Source organism: Anoplopoma fimbria, chromosome 21, assembly GCF_027596085.1.
Source record: "Anoplopoma fimbria isolate UVic2021 breed Golden Eagle Sablefish chromosome 21, Afim_UVic_2022, whole genome shotgun sequence".
Lineage (NCBI taxonomy): Eukaryota > Metazoa > Chordata > Actinopteri > Perciformes > Anoplopomatidae > Anoplopoma > Anoplopoma fimbria.
In genome coordinates, this window is record NC_072469.1 from 17,423,940 (window position 1) to 17,438,593 (window position 14,654).

Genomic DNA, 14,654 nt, shown 5'->3' on the forward strand with positions numbered 1-14,654 from the left:
TAGTGTAGGAGAGTTTCATAATCTCATCATATATATTTTTTAATCACCATAGTCTTACTACTGTATTTGCTGTATATAGGGGCCGGTAATGAATTTTGAGTTAACAATATATCAGCTTATTTTTTACATAAACACATAGCATTTTTTTTTTTTACATAAACACATAGCAGATATTTTTGATCAGAATCCCTGTGAGAGATTTTACATATTAAAATAAACTCTTCCATGTTATCTGGTAAACAAGCCTTGTAGAGAGATTGTATCTAAATCACTTCAATTATGACATCAAGCTTAATCCTCCAAAATGGCCAAAATGAACATTGTAACCATCATGAAGGTAGGATTACCTATTGTAGACTATTGTAGTATCAATTTAAGATAGGTGCAACATTACTTATTAAACTGGCAATTGTATGAGTGTATGTTTTGTATGTAAAATCTGCAAAGTGAAAACTACTAAATGTAGCTGTATATCTCCCTCTAGTGTGTAACGTTAGTGGAGTATAAATATAAAGCAGCATACAATTAAATAACTAAAGTAGTATACAAGTGCCTCAAGTTCCATAAATATACCTAATTCCTTTCCACCATACTAAACACTGAATTAGAGCTGCACCATGCCCTCCTCACCGGTGGGGGGCGCTGTTTGTTTTTAACAGACTTTATGCGCGCTGACTGCGGCTGGTCCCTTTAACTCAGCTCACATGGAACTCCTGGCCGGTTCGGCCCCGCGTGCTGGCAGTTGAAGCCCTAACGGAGCAGACCGAGCGAGGGGCACGGACCTGACACACTCGTCTTTCGGCTTTGATAACCTCATACCACTCCGACTTGTTTAAAAGCGAATTTCCACGGCAAAACGCGGTAGCTATTGAATAGACAGCCCCACGAAGGCTCTGTTTACATATTTGACAGCCATACAGCATACTTGGGGACACCGTTGGTAACCACACCTCGAAGAGGACAACTTGTTCATTAGGAATATTAACTTAACGGTTAACGGTCGCAACAGTTTGACTGCAGGTTGTAGCGTTGGCTCTGAGTTATCGAAATGGCAGAGCAACTTGAGAACATCCTTTTGCAGCTGACTCAGCCTGACAACGCTGTCATTCAGCAGGTAACCACACATTAACTTTGTCAGTTTGAAAACTAACGGTTCACTAACGTCTATCGAACTATGCCAGCGAACCCAGTCAAGTCAACGTTCGGTAACGGGCGGTTAGCGACCGTTGACTGTAGAACAGTTGTTCATGAAAGTCAGAACCACTAACGTTAACCAACTGAAGCCTGTCAGTTAAGTTAACAAAAACTTTATTTAAAAAAAAGTTAGTGAGTCATTCGGCTGTTCTACGTGTTGGTGCCCTGTGAGTTCTACAGTAATGAAAAGCTATGTGTGGCAGACTGTCACAGTGAGACTTCTTTTGTCCCCTTTAGGCCACCGCCCAGCTGAAACAGGCTTTCAAAGACCCAGCCATTATTCCAGCCCTGTGTGCTGTCATGAGTGGCTCCCAAAACCCTCAGGTATTGTGTGTGTGTATAGGGGGGGAGAGCTAGTTTGATCCTATGGGATCAGTGTGTGTGTGAGTGTGATGCTTGTCAGCTCTTGTCCATGTGGTCTTTCATTTATATAAACTACCCGTACTAATTGTTTTTCCTGATTTGACCCTTTTAGATTCGCCAGTCAGCTGCAGTGATGCTGAGGTTGAGAGTAAAGAAACACTGGAAGAAGATTAGCCCTGAGGATAGAGAGAGGTTCGCTCATTTCTTTTCATAAAAAAAAAATGACAGACCATCCTGACATTTGAATTTAAGTTGAAATTGAGTTTTAATTGTGTTGTTTGCCTTAATTCTTGCAGCCTTAAGGCAGGGGTGTTGCAGGTCTTCATGCAGGAAACGGAGTAAGCTAATCAGTTAATACAATAATTACATTCATGTCTTAAATTACCCAGATTTCATGTCTTGTTAATGATACATACACACATAAAATGTTTTACGTCAAGTGTGTATGTCCATGTTTAGTCATACACATGTGAAAGGTTATGTCTGAATGAGCCTGAACTCTATGCATATGTCTATCTATCTGTTTTTTCAGGCACACAGTGCAGCACTCACTCTCCCAACTGTGCGCAGTGATGGTTAAACATGAGACACCAGACCGCTGGCCTGCCCTGCTCCAGCTACTCAATCAATCCACCAAGAGCAGCAACCCTCATGACAGACAGGTACAGTACTCACAGAACACCTAGGGATTTAGATAAGGATCATTTTATCTACTTATTTAACATTTTACTTTATTTTAATATTTTAAAATGATGGCTAAAGACCTTGAGTCTAATTCCTAAGATGTGTTTTTTTCAGTCTTTGGTTATTTTGTATGACATGATCTTTGTCAATAACAGACATTAAAAATCAATGCTCTTCTTCCCTAACAGGTTGGCCTCCTGCTGCTGAATAAGGTGATGGAGTCCAATCCTGAGCCTTTCAAGCCTCACTACTGCCAGCTGCTACAGCTGTTTAGTACTGTGCTGCAGGATCACAACAACCCAACGGCCTTGTACTACTGCATCCTCACCCTCACAGCCATAACTGCATACACTGGCACAGAAGAGATGGTGAGGCAGTGTCAGAGTTTTAACTTTGACACTTGGCAGAACAGTTTTCAAATAGTTTAAAAACAATTTAAACCAAGAAAGATTGGATAGATTTATACACTTTTTAATGAATAAGTGACATTTTGCTTACCTACAGAACCAGATGCGTGCTATCATCCCGAGTCTGATTGTCGCTCTGCAACACCTCATCAAGGCAGATCAGGTAAATTGTTTTATGTTGAAGACATTTAACAAGTATTGCTGTTGTCAGTTAAGTGTATTTAAGGGTTTGGATAAATCTGGCCTGTCAAATTATTTTGCTTGTTTGTGTCTTCACAGGGCCAAGCCAGTGAGGCCATGGAGGTGTTCAATGAGCTCATGGAGAGTGAGGTGTCCATCATTGTCCCTCATGTTGCCGATATTGTCCGCTTCTGCTTGGAGGTGGGAACTTAATGTCTGAATTCTGTCTTTCCTTTCCACTGTTGTGTTATGATTTTCATTTAATTTTCAGAACTAACAAATAATGTTTATAATCAGAGTGCTGAGAATTATAATAACATGCATTCAATATCAATGTTTGTGTCAGGTGGGCAGTGACACCACACTGAGTGACTCTCTGCGGGTGAAAGCACTTTCTTGTATTGCCTTCCTCATCAAGCTGAAGAGCAAGGTAAAGTCAACCATCAGCTAATATAAAAAAATTACCTAGAACTGTCTGTCAGTCTGTAATGAATAACAAAGATCAAGAACGGGACAACAGGTATCTGTAGTCACGGTGTACCTCTATCTTTCTGTATTTATTCTTCTTCAGAGGAGATAAGGAACAGATGTGTTGTTAATGTTTTTGATGGACTGTTACCAAAGGTTGAGTTTTATATGCACAGATACTATTTCTATGTATTATTTTTAATGCAAACAAAAGATGGATCAGAAGATTTATACTCTTTGCTTTTCTGACTAATTACATGCAGTTTCAGCTAGCTTGACCACAAACGGGTGTATGGCTCAGTTATATTATAATGATAAATCAAATGAATCTTTTTCATTTACACTACTTGGGTAGACGGTGCTGAAGCAGAAGCTGCTGAACCCCATCCTGCAGTCCATTTTCCCTGTGCTGATTGCAGCTCCCCCACCTGGTGAGCAGGACCCAGAGGATGAGGAGGATGACAGTGGAGATGGAGCAGACAATGACAATCCCAAACACTGTGCTGCTCAGGTGTGGAGAAGTACATTGATATACATTGTGTTCTTCTGTTGTGTAAGAAAATGTACAGTTTTAATAGATTAACTGTGGAGTTTCAAGGAAGATACATTTTGATGAATTGTTTTTGTTGTTTTTCCAGATTATTGACACTATGGCACTCCATATGCCCCCAGAAAAACTGTTTCAACAACTGGTAAGTCATCTTGATGTCGCTGTAAAAAATAACAGATATGCAACATTATTTTTCAAATATATTTAGTTTGGGTCTTGATCAATCTTTAAAACTGCTTTGTGCATTTAAATTACCTGTAATAAATACGAGCCCTGACTCAGGTTAATGCTTTTTGACAATGTATTACGTTGTGTTTAAGATGCCCCTCACCCAGACCTGCCTTGCCAGTGAAAACCCCTATGAGAGGAAAGGGGGACTCATGTGTCTTGCTGTGCTAGCTGAAGGATGTGCTGACCACATACGCACCAAGTATGTCCAGGTGTCATCTGAAAAGTTTCCTATATATACAAAGATTTAGGTATATTCACCCATATCTGTATCTGTGTTAGGATGCTGTCATCAATACTGCAGACAGTGTGCCAGAGCCTTTCAGACAGTAATCAGGTGGTGCGCAGTGCCAGCCTTTTTGCCCTGGGACAGTTCTCTGAACATTTACAGGTCAGTAAACACAGCAACATGAACAATGGTACATACATTGTTTTCCCCTTTGCCTACACTACACTTTTGCTTTTTAGATTTTTTTGAGATTATACTTTTTATGAAAAGTGTTTGTAAATGGATTAAGTTAATGTTATTATTTGCAAATATTTTGTAACAGTTGAATGTAAATTACAGTACAATATCGCATCTTATGGCATTTACTCAATTTGGAACAGGGTATTGCTTACACAGTGTAGTTTTACTATTTTATAAGCTCCTGAGTAAACTACATTTTTACAGAATACAATGATTCTTTATATTATTATGGTCAAAATACTTATTTCAAACAGATTCTGTCTTTGTATCTTTTGTTCTTATGTTTTCCACCTATTATTATTTCCAGCCTGAAGTGAGCAAATACTGTGCAGAGTTGATGCCTTTGCTGCTGGGCTACCTTTCTTCCTTGAACCAAGCCAAGGTCGGCCATGTCACTAAGGCCTTTTATGCCCTAGAGAACTTCATGGAGAACCTTGGTAAGATGAAAAAGGGTTATGCAATGACTGACACAGTATTGCCTACACACCTTTGCCCCATGGAAGAGGAAATATGAAATTTCCACAGACTTGGAAACTTTCCTCACATAATTAATTAACTACAGAAATTTATCCAAACTTGTGTTATATTGTTTAGTTATTAATTTGATTTGGTATTAAAAATGTTCCATTATACATTTAACAGGATTTACGTGATTTAACCAAAGCTTTTGTCATTTCAAACAGGATCTTCATGCTTTATCTCCTCCTTTTCCCCCAACAGGAGCAGATATTGAGCCCTACCTGCCAACCCTGATGGACACAATGTTGTCTGCTCTTAACAACGCTGAAAACCTAAAGATAAAAGAGCTTGCCGTGTCTGCCATAGGGGCCATAGGTAAGCATCTATCAAAGATTCATCAGATTGATATGCAACCCTAAAGATTAATCCTAACACCTTCTTAAACCAAACAATACAACAGGTAATTTCTTGTTGAAATAAAATGTTAATGCTTGATTCAAAGTGACCCAAGCCTCATTGTGAATCACTTTCCTCTCAGCCAATGCTGCCAAGGAGCTGCTGGTTCCCTACTTCCCTCCAGTTATTGAAAGCCTGAAGGGTTTCCTGACTACCACCACAGATGAAATGAGGTCTCTGCAAACTCAGTCCTTGGGTAGGTAAACCACAGGGGCCTAAAAATTAAAAGGAACAAGTTGGGATGTTTGTATATTTATAACAAAAAACCTTTTCCGACTTAACCATGGTGGCATCTTGTTATACAAACATCTTGTGAAATTGTAGTTTTTTTGTTTGTTTTACTCCATTATGGCAACACAATTGTCATCTCACCCAACAAAGAACTCAACAGCTTAAATGAATGATTGTTGATCATCTTCTGCTGTTGCTGTTAGATACGCTCTCTGTGCTGGCCCGTACCATCGGCAAAGATGTCTTCAGTCCTCTTGCTGCAGAGTGTGTTCAGCTTGGCCTCAACCTCACTGACACCATTGATGATCCTGACTTGAGACGCTGCACGTATGTAACTTTGTGTGTGTGAATATTTTGGAGTATTTTATTTTTGTTCTCCACTTAATGTACCGCTCCACACTAACAGTCTGTTAGTTTTAAGTAGTCATTCCCAAAGAATGGGTCTGGACCAGGACATTTTATAATTCCTTTTATCTAACACTTATATCTGCAGTACACCTTTGAGCCACATGAGGGAGCCTGAATCTTTGTAGAGTTATGATAATTGGAGCCTACTTATAACATTGAATCTAACATGAAAGACTAGCGTACAGTACTGTTTGTACCTTCAGTTTGAAAGATTTTTCTGATGGTAGGAAAAATACTGTTAACCCTGCCTAAATGCATTTATTGGGTCTCATTCATAAAGTATTTAACATGTCTATTTGTTTCAATAACACATGCACAAAACAAAGTTTTGATTTATCAAATGTGTATCTCTTCCAAATGTCTGGCTTACCTATTCAAGATTACATAAGGTGATGTGGAAATGGCAGTGAAAATGGTCATTGAATTCATATATTCAATACACTGTCAACTCAAAACAGCCCAGAATATTAGCAGCCAACATTGTTGGATCCTTAATTGTATGTAATAGAAGATAGGTGGATGCATTATGTGGCAGTATTGATATTTTACCTACCATGATTCTCATCCCCCTGTTATTTCAGTTAAGATGAATGTTAAACATTAAACATATATTCATTTACATATATGAAATAAAATTTGCTCTTGTCATAATTTATAGATGAGGCCTTTTGCAAATTGGTTTGTGGTTGTTTGGCATTTTTAAAAAGTCCCCAGAAAAAAGTTTGGGGATAACTGGTTTAAAGCATAAACTGAAGAGGAAAAAAATTAATAAAAGTACATTTCTGTAAAGACTTGAGTATACACAACATAATTGTTATTATTTAAAGACAAAAAAATAAATTGAACAACTGGATAAATCCATAAAAACTGTGTTTTTCCCCACCTTCAGGTACAGTCTATACTCCGCTGTATCCACAGTCAGCCCGGACTGCCTGACTCCTCACCTCACTGCCATCACAACAGTCATGCTGCTCGCTCTCAAGTCCAATGAGGGCATTACGGTATAAAGCACACAAACAAAAATCTGAAAACCTCCAGGCTATTCATAATATAAATCATTTTACAGCATTCCACATTTTATCCTCCTCCGGCCTCTCTTCAGGCACACGTTGAGGAGGACAAGACCTTTGTCCTGCTGGATGATGACGACGATGACGACAACGAAGAATTAAAAGACACCGATGAGTTTCTTGAAGATGAGCCTGAGACAGATGTCCATGATGTTGCAGGGTAGGGCTCACACACATGTAAACACATACACGTGCATGTTTATTTACTACACCCGAGGCAAAAGACTGCTCTCGCTTCATCTGATATCATGTCTGTCCATCTTAAGGTTCAGTGTGGAAAACGCCTACATTGATGAGAAGGAGGATGCCTGTGATGCGTTGGGAGAGATTGCCTTCAGCACTGGGTAACAAAAATAATTAGATCTACTCTTAGTATTTAAATGACTCTTCTTTAATCTCTATTAGTCTGACTAATCAGAAACTTTACTACAACAACTCATTAGATTAATATGAGTGCAGTTATTTTGGAGGTAGTGTTAGTGAATAGTTTTTAATTTATTTTCTATCTAATTTTATGTGTTTATAACGTTGTTCTCAAAAAGCTTGTTGTACTAGCTTTGTCAGACATTTCATGTGTGCATACATGTGTATATTTTATTTTGTGTTGCTGTTGTTTCCCCTGACAGCGCTGCCTTCCAGCCCTTCCTGGAGTCCAGCTTCCAGCAGGTTTACGAGATGAGAGATGTAAGTATCTCTGGCTGGCGGAGTCGGCCCAAGCATCCGTCTCCGTCTAATGTGCTGTGAAGGGCACTTTGTGGTCTGTGTTTGTGCAAAGCATACATTGTGTCTCCGCGGGTCTGTGTCTGTTTATGAATGGAAGTGCCTGTAGGTAATTGATTATGAGAGTCTTGAACTAACGTGCCTGAAATTGTTCTCTTTACTCAGCTTAAAAATGTATCTAGTGTAGTTACTTGAAATCGATAATCTCTGAGGATCAACGTTAGATGAGTTCCACTTGTCACAATAGGGACTTGTTGTCTTGTGTAACAAACACTTCTGAATGGCAGGGGCTTGTTCTCTGTTCTCGCCCCATAAATCTCTCATTCTGTGTGCGTGTGTGTGTTACTTCCTTCCCTCCCCAGTTTCCCCATGAGGATGTCCGCAGGGCAGCATTTGGAGCCATGGGCCAGTTTTGTCGGGCTCAGCATCAAGTGTGGAAGGAGAATCACACTGAGGCCAACCACCAGGGTAAAGCCTCTCTTCTCAGGAACTCTACACTACTGTTATTATTTTTATTAGGAAAGACAGAAATGGTCAGTGCTGCTTTCTGCTGCACTGGGGATTATTAATTACCAATCAGGGGAGAAAATACAATTGTTCCTTCAGCATACCATATACTGTGAGATTAGACACCATTGCAAACAGTAAAGTAGAGACAAGCCAATTTAGTTTTTACAAGACTGTCGAACAGGTATCAATGCAGTTGCCTTAAGCTGGTTGTAACTTAATTCCTCCTCATTCCTGTACATCTTGTGTCCCTCCGCCAGCCCTACTGAAGTTGCTGGATGTGGTGCTTCCGTGCTTTGTGGAAACCGTGCGAACAGAGCATGAGCGCCAAGTTGTGATGGGCGTCCTGGAAACCATGAACAATGTCATAAAATCCTGCAAGGAGGAGGCTTTCAAAAACCCTTCACGCCTCAAGGATATTAGCCATGTCATCCGTGATGTGCTTAAGAAAAAGGTGAGAAGAAGGGAAACTGATGAGGAAGGGAAGATGGCTTTATTTTATAAAGCTTAGTTCACTTAAAATATTTCACATTGATGATAGCCTAGGTGTTGTGCTAATAACCCTCTGTCATGTTTTCTCTCTGTTCAGACTGTTTGTCAGGACGGTGGTGGTGATGAAGCTGATGATGAAGACCAACAGGTTGGTTGGCCTCTTGCTGCATATCAAAGTCACGGTCATGGACATAAAAGTTAATCTACACATATCAGTTGTCTACTCTTGGGTGTCACCACATTAGAGCATATTTTCGTAAATCCAAATTCTTTGTATATGCTGATGAATATCAATCAGTTTATTCCTATGAAGGTGAATGGATATAATATAGCGCTATTAATGCAAGAGTTTCAATTTCTCCTGCGACTTTCTATTTTAAGATGTAAACCCCTTTAAAAAAGGTTCATGTCCCTGTCCATTTACTATTTTTGTTGATGTGCTTTCTGATCAGGCGGAGTATGATGCCATGCTCCAGGAGTTTGCCGGGGAAGGAATTCCCCTAGTGGCCTCCTCTGTGCCTGCAGACAACTTCGCCCCTTTCCTCAACGACCTGCTGCCTCTCCTCATGAGCAAAGCTGTGAGTTTGGACCTACTGACCAAGTACTGCAGTTCAACAGAAGTCTTATTCACTCAAACATATTACAACATTTTCTCAGCTCAACATTATCTCAGTCCTGTCTTAAAGTAGTACTTGACTTCTGACTCCTTACTTTCTGGATCATGAAGTTCTTTACATCTGTAATGCTCCTTCCTATTTACTACAGCAAAGACACTTTGACTGGAGTCCTTTCTAAATCAATCGTTATATCGGTTTATATGGTATTTTTGATCCTTTGATATATAGCCAATGATGTATTGCCACGCAGTAATTCCTTTTGATGTATCGCACTAAATAATTTCCTTTCTCCCTCAAAAGAAATCCACCTGCACGGTGGCAGACCGGTCCTTCTCTGTGGGAACGATCGGAGAAATCCTGCAGGCGCTTGTGAGCGTATCCGGGCCACGGTGTGGCGGGCAGACTGTCAAATCGTTTGCTTCCTGTTCTGGTAGCTGGAGTGAGGGACAGTGATCCTGAGGTCCGCAACAACAGCGTGTTCGGACTGGGATGTCTGGCCCAGGCAACTGGACAAATATGTGCATCGTATCCTTTCTGACCTGTGTGTGTGTGGATAAGTGTTGTTTATACTTGCATATAAACAAAACACATGCAGCTGTTCCTTAATGAAGCCTGTTCCAGAGACTATCCCATGATGCTGTCTGTGTTTTCCAACATGCTGACCAGAGAGTCGGACCTCAGGGTGATTGACAACCTGTGTGCCGCCCTCTGCAGGATGATCATGAGCAATGTGGAAGCTGTCCCTCTGGAGCAGGTATATCTACAGCTTGCATCCATCCAGACAAGATAGTATTTTTAGCCACCACAAGTCATCTTTGCTGACAACACAAATTCATTACGAACTCAAATGACATCTGACATGGTGTGCTCTCTAACAGGTTGTGCCTGCTCTGGTGGAACGTCTCCCCCTCAAAGAGGACCTGGAGGAGAACAAGACGGTGTTCAGCTGCCTGGCTATGCTCTACACTCACAGTCCTGCTCTGGTACTTTCCTAAAAAACGACGAAAATGAAATGTGATTCCTACCTGTCTGAAAACAGTATCGGCCATTTTGTTTGAACAAGGCTTATTTATGGTGACATTATACAGGTGTGCAATTTGTCTTTCAAGGCTTCAACACTGTTTTCTAAGTAAAACAAACAGTCAGTGTTGATGTTACGTTATAGGTGCTAGAGATGCTTTTCAGATGTTTAGAATGACCCCTACATATGCTTTATATGGACCACAATCAGGCCAATCTTTCAATCATATTTTTTATTACATGTTTTATAAAGTATTACTGCATCACAATATGCAGGCATACAGCATATTTCAACTCTCTAGATCACACAATCATAAGACACAAGCAAACATTTTAATTAGAAAATCAGTCTTAACTACCAGGGAATGCTTCGACGTTGATTCTGAAACTTGAGATTTCTTATCAGACCTTGGAAAGATTTTGGAAAACAGTGTTTGGTATACCGATAGTGAACATTGTTGCCATATTTCTTAAAATCTTTTTTTTCCATTTCAGGTTGTGAAGCTTATGAAGCCCATAGTTGCAGCTTCCAGTCATGTCATTGGCAACAAGGATGTTGATGAAGGTGAAGATTTGTTTGGGAACAGCATTTTCTGTGGCTTGTTTTCTTAGATCACACTTAACGAGGCCCCAGCCTATACTAGACTAAATGTTGGAACTGTGTAGTGTTCAAGTTATTTGTGCTAAAAAAAAGGGAAAACATAGTACAGCTGGCATCCTCAGTCAGTCACTTACCAAACATTCTGTTCTAATACTGCCTTTTTATAATTCCATCATCAATGTTTTCTTGTCATCCCTAACCTTATTACATTACATTACTTTGTCTCTCCTCCACAGAAACCCAGCACACTTTGGCCAAGCTGATGAAAGCATTTGCCCAGCACAACTCTGCAGACTTCCAAGCAGCTGTGACCTCACTTCCTGGAGAGCAGCAGGCCAAACTTAGTGCGGTCATCTCTGCCTCATAGCCCACACGTGTCCTTCCACTCTTGTGTGAAAGCCAGCTAAAACTATACATTTTTATACTGTAGGTGGAAAAATGGGACAGGTATTTCTGTCTGCTTCCCAAAAGGATCTAAATACAGTCAACCATTCTACTAGTTATTATCCCATTTGACAGTTATGCCTCTGAGTAGTAACTTTTAATTTATTGTTTATTGTTTTATTATTCTAAGAGTTACAGTTTCCCATCCTGTGTTGTTACCATTGTATTTTGTTTCCCTGTTCTTCCTGTAAAGTTCTACTATTAATTACTACTGTATCCTCTCTGCCACTGTTTGGACAAGCTTCTGGCTTTGCTATCTGAGTGTGAAGCAATGAATTTGATCCCCTGATAAATGTAATTATATTGTTGAAATCTCCTGGTGTAAATCATTGGACTTTAAACTTTTTGATTGCCATGCGGTCTCTCCCAGCGTTGCCTCACTCAGAGATTTAGCTTCTGCTTACTAAGCTCTTTCTCTAATGGACCAACACTGCAGCTGTGTGAACTTGCAGAAATACAGCCGTGAGAACCCCCAGAGGTCACTGACTAACTGAGCACACTGAGCTAATAGGCCGCAAACAGAAAACAGCACTCACTTTACCCTCAATGCACTCTGTTAGTGCTTGTAGCAGCTTAGCCTGTGCCTGTATGCAGCAGTAACCAGTCCGTCTCTATCGGTGCTATGTCTGGTCAGCCCTATTAGAAACTATTCAATATTACCCTCCAACACATATTTGACAAATGCAAGATATTTTTTTTACAAATGCTACAAAATTTAACATAATGTTACAATGCTGCCAAGTTCCGCCGTGAAGTTAATGTCAAGTCATTCAACCTGACCTCACTGTAGAAAGAGAAACTGACGACACTTTGAATACTCTAAATAAATGCAAACTCGCATCCTGGAATCAAAATGGATTTAAAGAAGGTGCTTTGCCGTGGACTAGTTGGACATTTGTGTTTGCCTAAACAGGTAGCTTGATGATTCACATTAAATGCACTCTGTTTTTGGATGATGGCGATGTAGCTCCTCAGATCTCCCGGTGTTCCTGGTCATCAGTAGAGTCAGGCTGCTTGTTTTCCACGTCCAAGGCCATAGTCATCTGCACCGGTGTCAGTCCGTCCTCCCCTGACGGACACACACAGAGGCTTTTTAAAAAAAAATACATGTGCCACTTAATCCACATAGATATATCCGTATGCGCTAATGACGAGAGGGATAAATACCACACATTCGTAACAGCTGTCATACCAACCTTATGAATGTGTACAAACAACACAACTGAGAAGATACAATAAGTTCTATGTTTATTATTAGGAACTCTTTATCTGCGGTTTGGCCTGTTTTTATACTGTTGACATCAGCTTACTCTGTCACGTAACAACCAGCCTTTTCTGTACGATGTCATTCCATAAAGCATAGAGAAAAAGCACATACATAAATAAATCCTCCATTATTAGATGAACTATGAGCTAACACAGATATTGAAAAAGAAAAAGAATTCAGAAACCCTTTCAGCTGACAGAAACGGCAACATAAGATACAATAAAAATTGTAGAAAGGTGTCAAATTGCACGAGTTCAATACGGGTATAGATTTAAACTTCCTCCAGACAGACCTGTGCATCTGTGTTTCCAGGGCAGGATGTCCATTCCTGTGCGACAGAAGGAGCGGTCGGTGTGGGCCTCAGTGCTGTACAGGACCTCCTGGAGCTGTTTGTCTCCAGGCTTCTGGGCTTTCACTCTCACCTACAAGAAGAAAACCAAAATGGTTGTTATTTCACTATCCTCAAGCCTCGAGCATCCTTTTGTTTGCTTCCATTTACATGAAGAACATCTGTCATCTTGGAGACAAACCTCCAGGATGGTGATCTCCTTCTCCTTCAGCTTCCCTGCTTTGTTCTTAACCTGGGTCTTCTTGGTGTCCACCCACACCACCCTCTCCTTCACCTCTGACCTGGACACACACATACACAAACATGTTATTAAACTTGAACTTGCTTTTCTAAGCCCCCCCTCACACTGAGCGCAGACTCACTCTTGGATGCCCAGGTCGGCCAGTGTCGTGTCCAGGAAGGGGAATGGTTGGTGTGCCGGGTCTGGCTCCATCTGGACGGGCAGTGTCACCGACATGGGGATGTCCCACTCCAGCTCTACACGCACCATCTTCCTACGAGGCCCGGGGGGCTCCCTGCTTGCTGGGCTGTCCGGTCCTCCGTTGGCCTGCTCCGCATTGACCTCTCCCTCCTCCAAAGAGCCCTTTGTATCGTCTGCTGCCAGCTTGACTCTCTGATCAGTAACTCAAACTAAAAGAACTAGACGTTTCCCCCTCGCTCGCCGCTTGTATGATCTGTGCCGTATCTCCGTGACTGATGCTCGATTTCTGCACCGTGTTGTTGCAGATACCGGCTGGTCCGCTCTCCTCCTGCTGATTCAGACCTCTGCCTCTTCTGATGATGAAGGCTTCTGGAAAGTGTGAGTGTGTGTCTAATCCATACAGACTTGTGCGCTTCCCTTCTAGCTGATATAAGCAGCCGGTGTGAATGTGTGTTATGTGCCACTCAGATGTTAGGTTTATTAGACTGTCAGGGTGGTGATGGACGGGCGGTGGTGTTTGCAGTGCCAGGTGTCTTTGTGGATTATCAGGCTGACCTGGGTGATGTCAGTGTGTAAGTTGAGCATGTTTTGACTGTAAACGGAGAAAGTATGTGGCCGAGAGCGCTTCCAGTTTGTGGAGAAATAATAGAGAACTGAATGTTACATGAACTAGAATTGATATTTATGTGTAATTCATAAATTTGGGTACATAACGCATAACAACGTGCCCAAGAGGTCACATCAGGCTGAGTGTGGACAACCAGTTTATTACTGTGTAATGAGGTGATTCTCTCCACCATACACACACACACACACACACACGCTCATGGTTTGTCTCCATTCTCTGATAGATACGGTGAACAGCGCGGCTCATTCACACCACAGCGTCACATTTTCAGCTTTTGAAAAATGTGTTCTTGTCCTAAACTTACACAAACATGTGTGATACGACGCTGTGGATCAGATGTGTGTGTGTGTGTGTGTTGTCCTGTACGGCAGGAATCTTTTCCCACTAAACCAGCACTCTGGACTCAGCATGTCACATTCCA

At 41.0% G+C, this 14,654-nt stretch overlaps 2 protein-coding genes across 2 annotated transcripts; one reads left to right on the forward strand and one right to left on the reverse strand.

The window, feature by feature from the left end:
• The first annotated feature begins 700 nt into the window (after window positions 1-700).
• On the forward strand, window positions 701-11,884 carry ipo4 (importin 4). Its single transcript, XM_054622500.1, is given in 31 exon segments — window positions 701-1,114; window positions 1,432-1,518; window positions 1,670-1,749; window positions 1,854-1,895; window positions 2,090-2,219; window positions 2,430-2,609; window positions 2,746-2,811; window positions 2,928-3,029; window positions 3,175-3,258; window positions 3,652-3,807; window positions 3,935-3,988; window positions 4,167-4,276; window positions 4,357-4,465; window positions 4,851-4,980; window positions 5,264-5,377; window positions 5,541-5,654; window positions 5,893-6,016; window positions 6,987-7,098; window positions 7,200-7,327; window positions 7,434-7,511; window positions 7,794-7,851; window positions 8,250-8,355; window positions 8,655-8,848; window positions 8,984-9,034; window positions 9,339-9,464; window positions 9,804-9,883; window positions 9,885-10,028; window positions 10,125-10,257; window positions 10,382-10,486; window positions 11,019-11,088; window positions 11,361-11,884. Coding segments are annotated over 31 exon segments (3,264 nt in total). The 5' UTR covers window positions 701-1,048; the 3' UTR covers window positions 11,492-11,884.
• A 655-nt stretch (window positions 11,885-12,539) lies between these two features.
• Window positions 12,540-13,674, reverse strand: si:ch211-196f5.2 (uncharacterized protein LOC556372 homolog). Its single transcript, XM_054623412.1, has 4 exons — window positions 13,547-13,674; window positions 13,366-13,465; window positions 13,128-13,257; window positions 12,540-12,637 (listed from the first exon to the last, which is right to left on the reverse strand). Exons 1-4 carry the CDS (start codon window positions 13,672-13,674, stop codon window positions 12,540-12,542), a joined length of 456 nt encoding a protein of 151 aa, XP_054479387.1.
• Window positions 13,675-14,654: the final 980 nt, after the last annotated feature.

Bases quoted from the DNA above. Each gene is read 5' to 3' on its own strand.
- si:ch211-196f5.2 (XM_054623412.1), bottom strand. From the start codon at position 13,674: ATGGTGCGTGTAGAGCTGGAGTGGGACATCCCCATGTCGGTGACACTG. The intron at 13,258-13,365 runs GTTTGTCTCCAA...TTCTTCTTGTAG, and splicing joins AGGAGATCACCATCCTGGAG to GTGAGAGTGAAAGCCCAGAA. The intron at 12,638-13,127 runs GTCTGTCTGGAG...TGTGTCCGTCAG, and splicing joins CTGGAAACACAGATGCACAG to GGGAGGACGGACTGACACCG.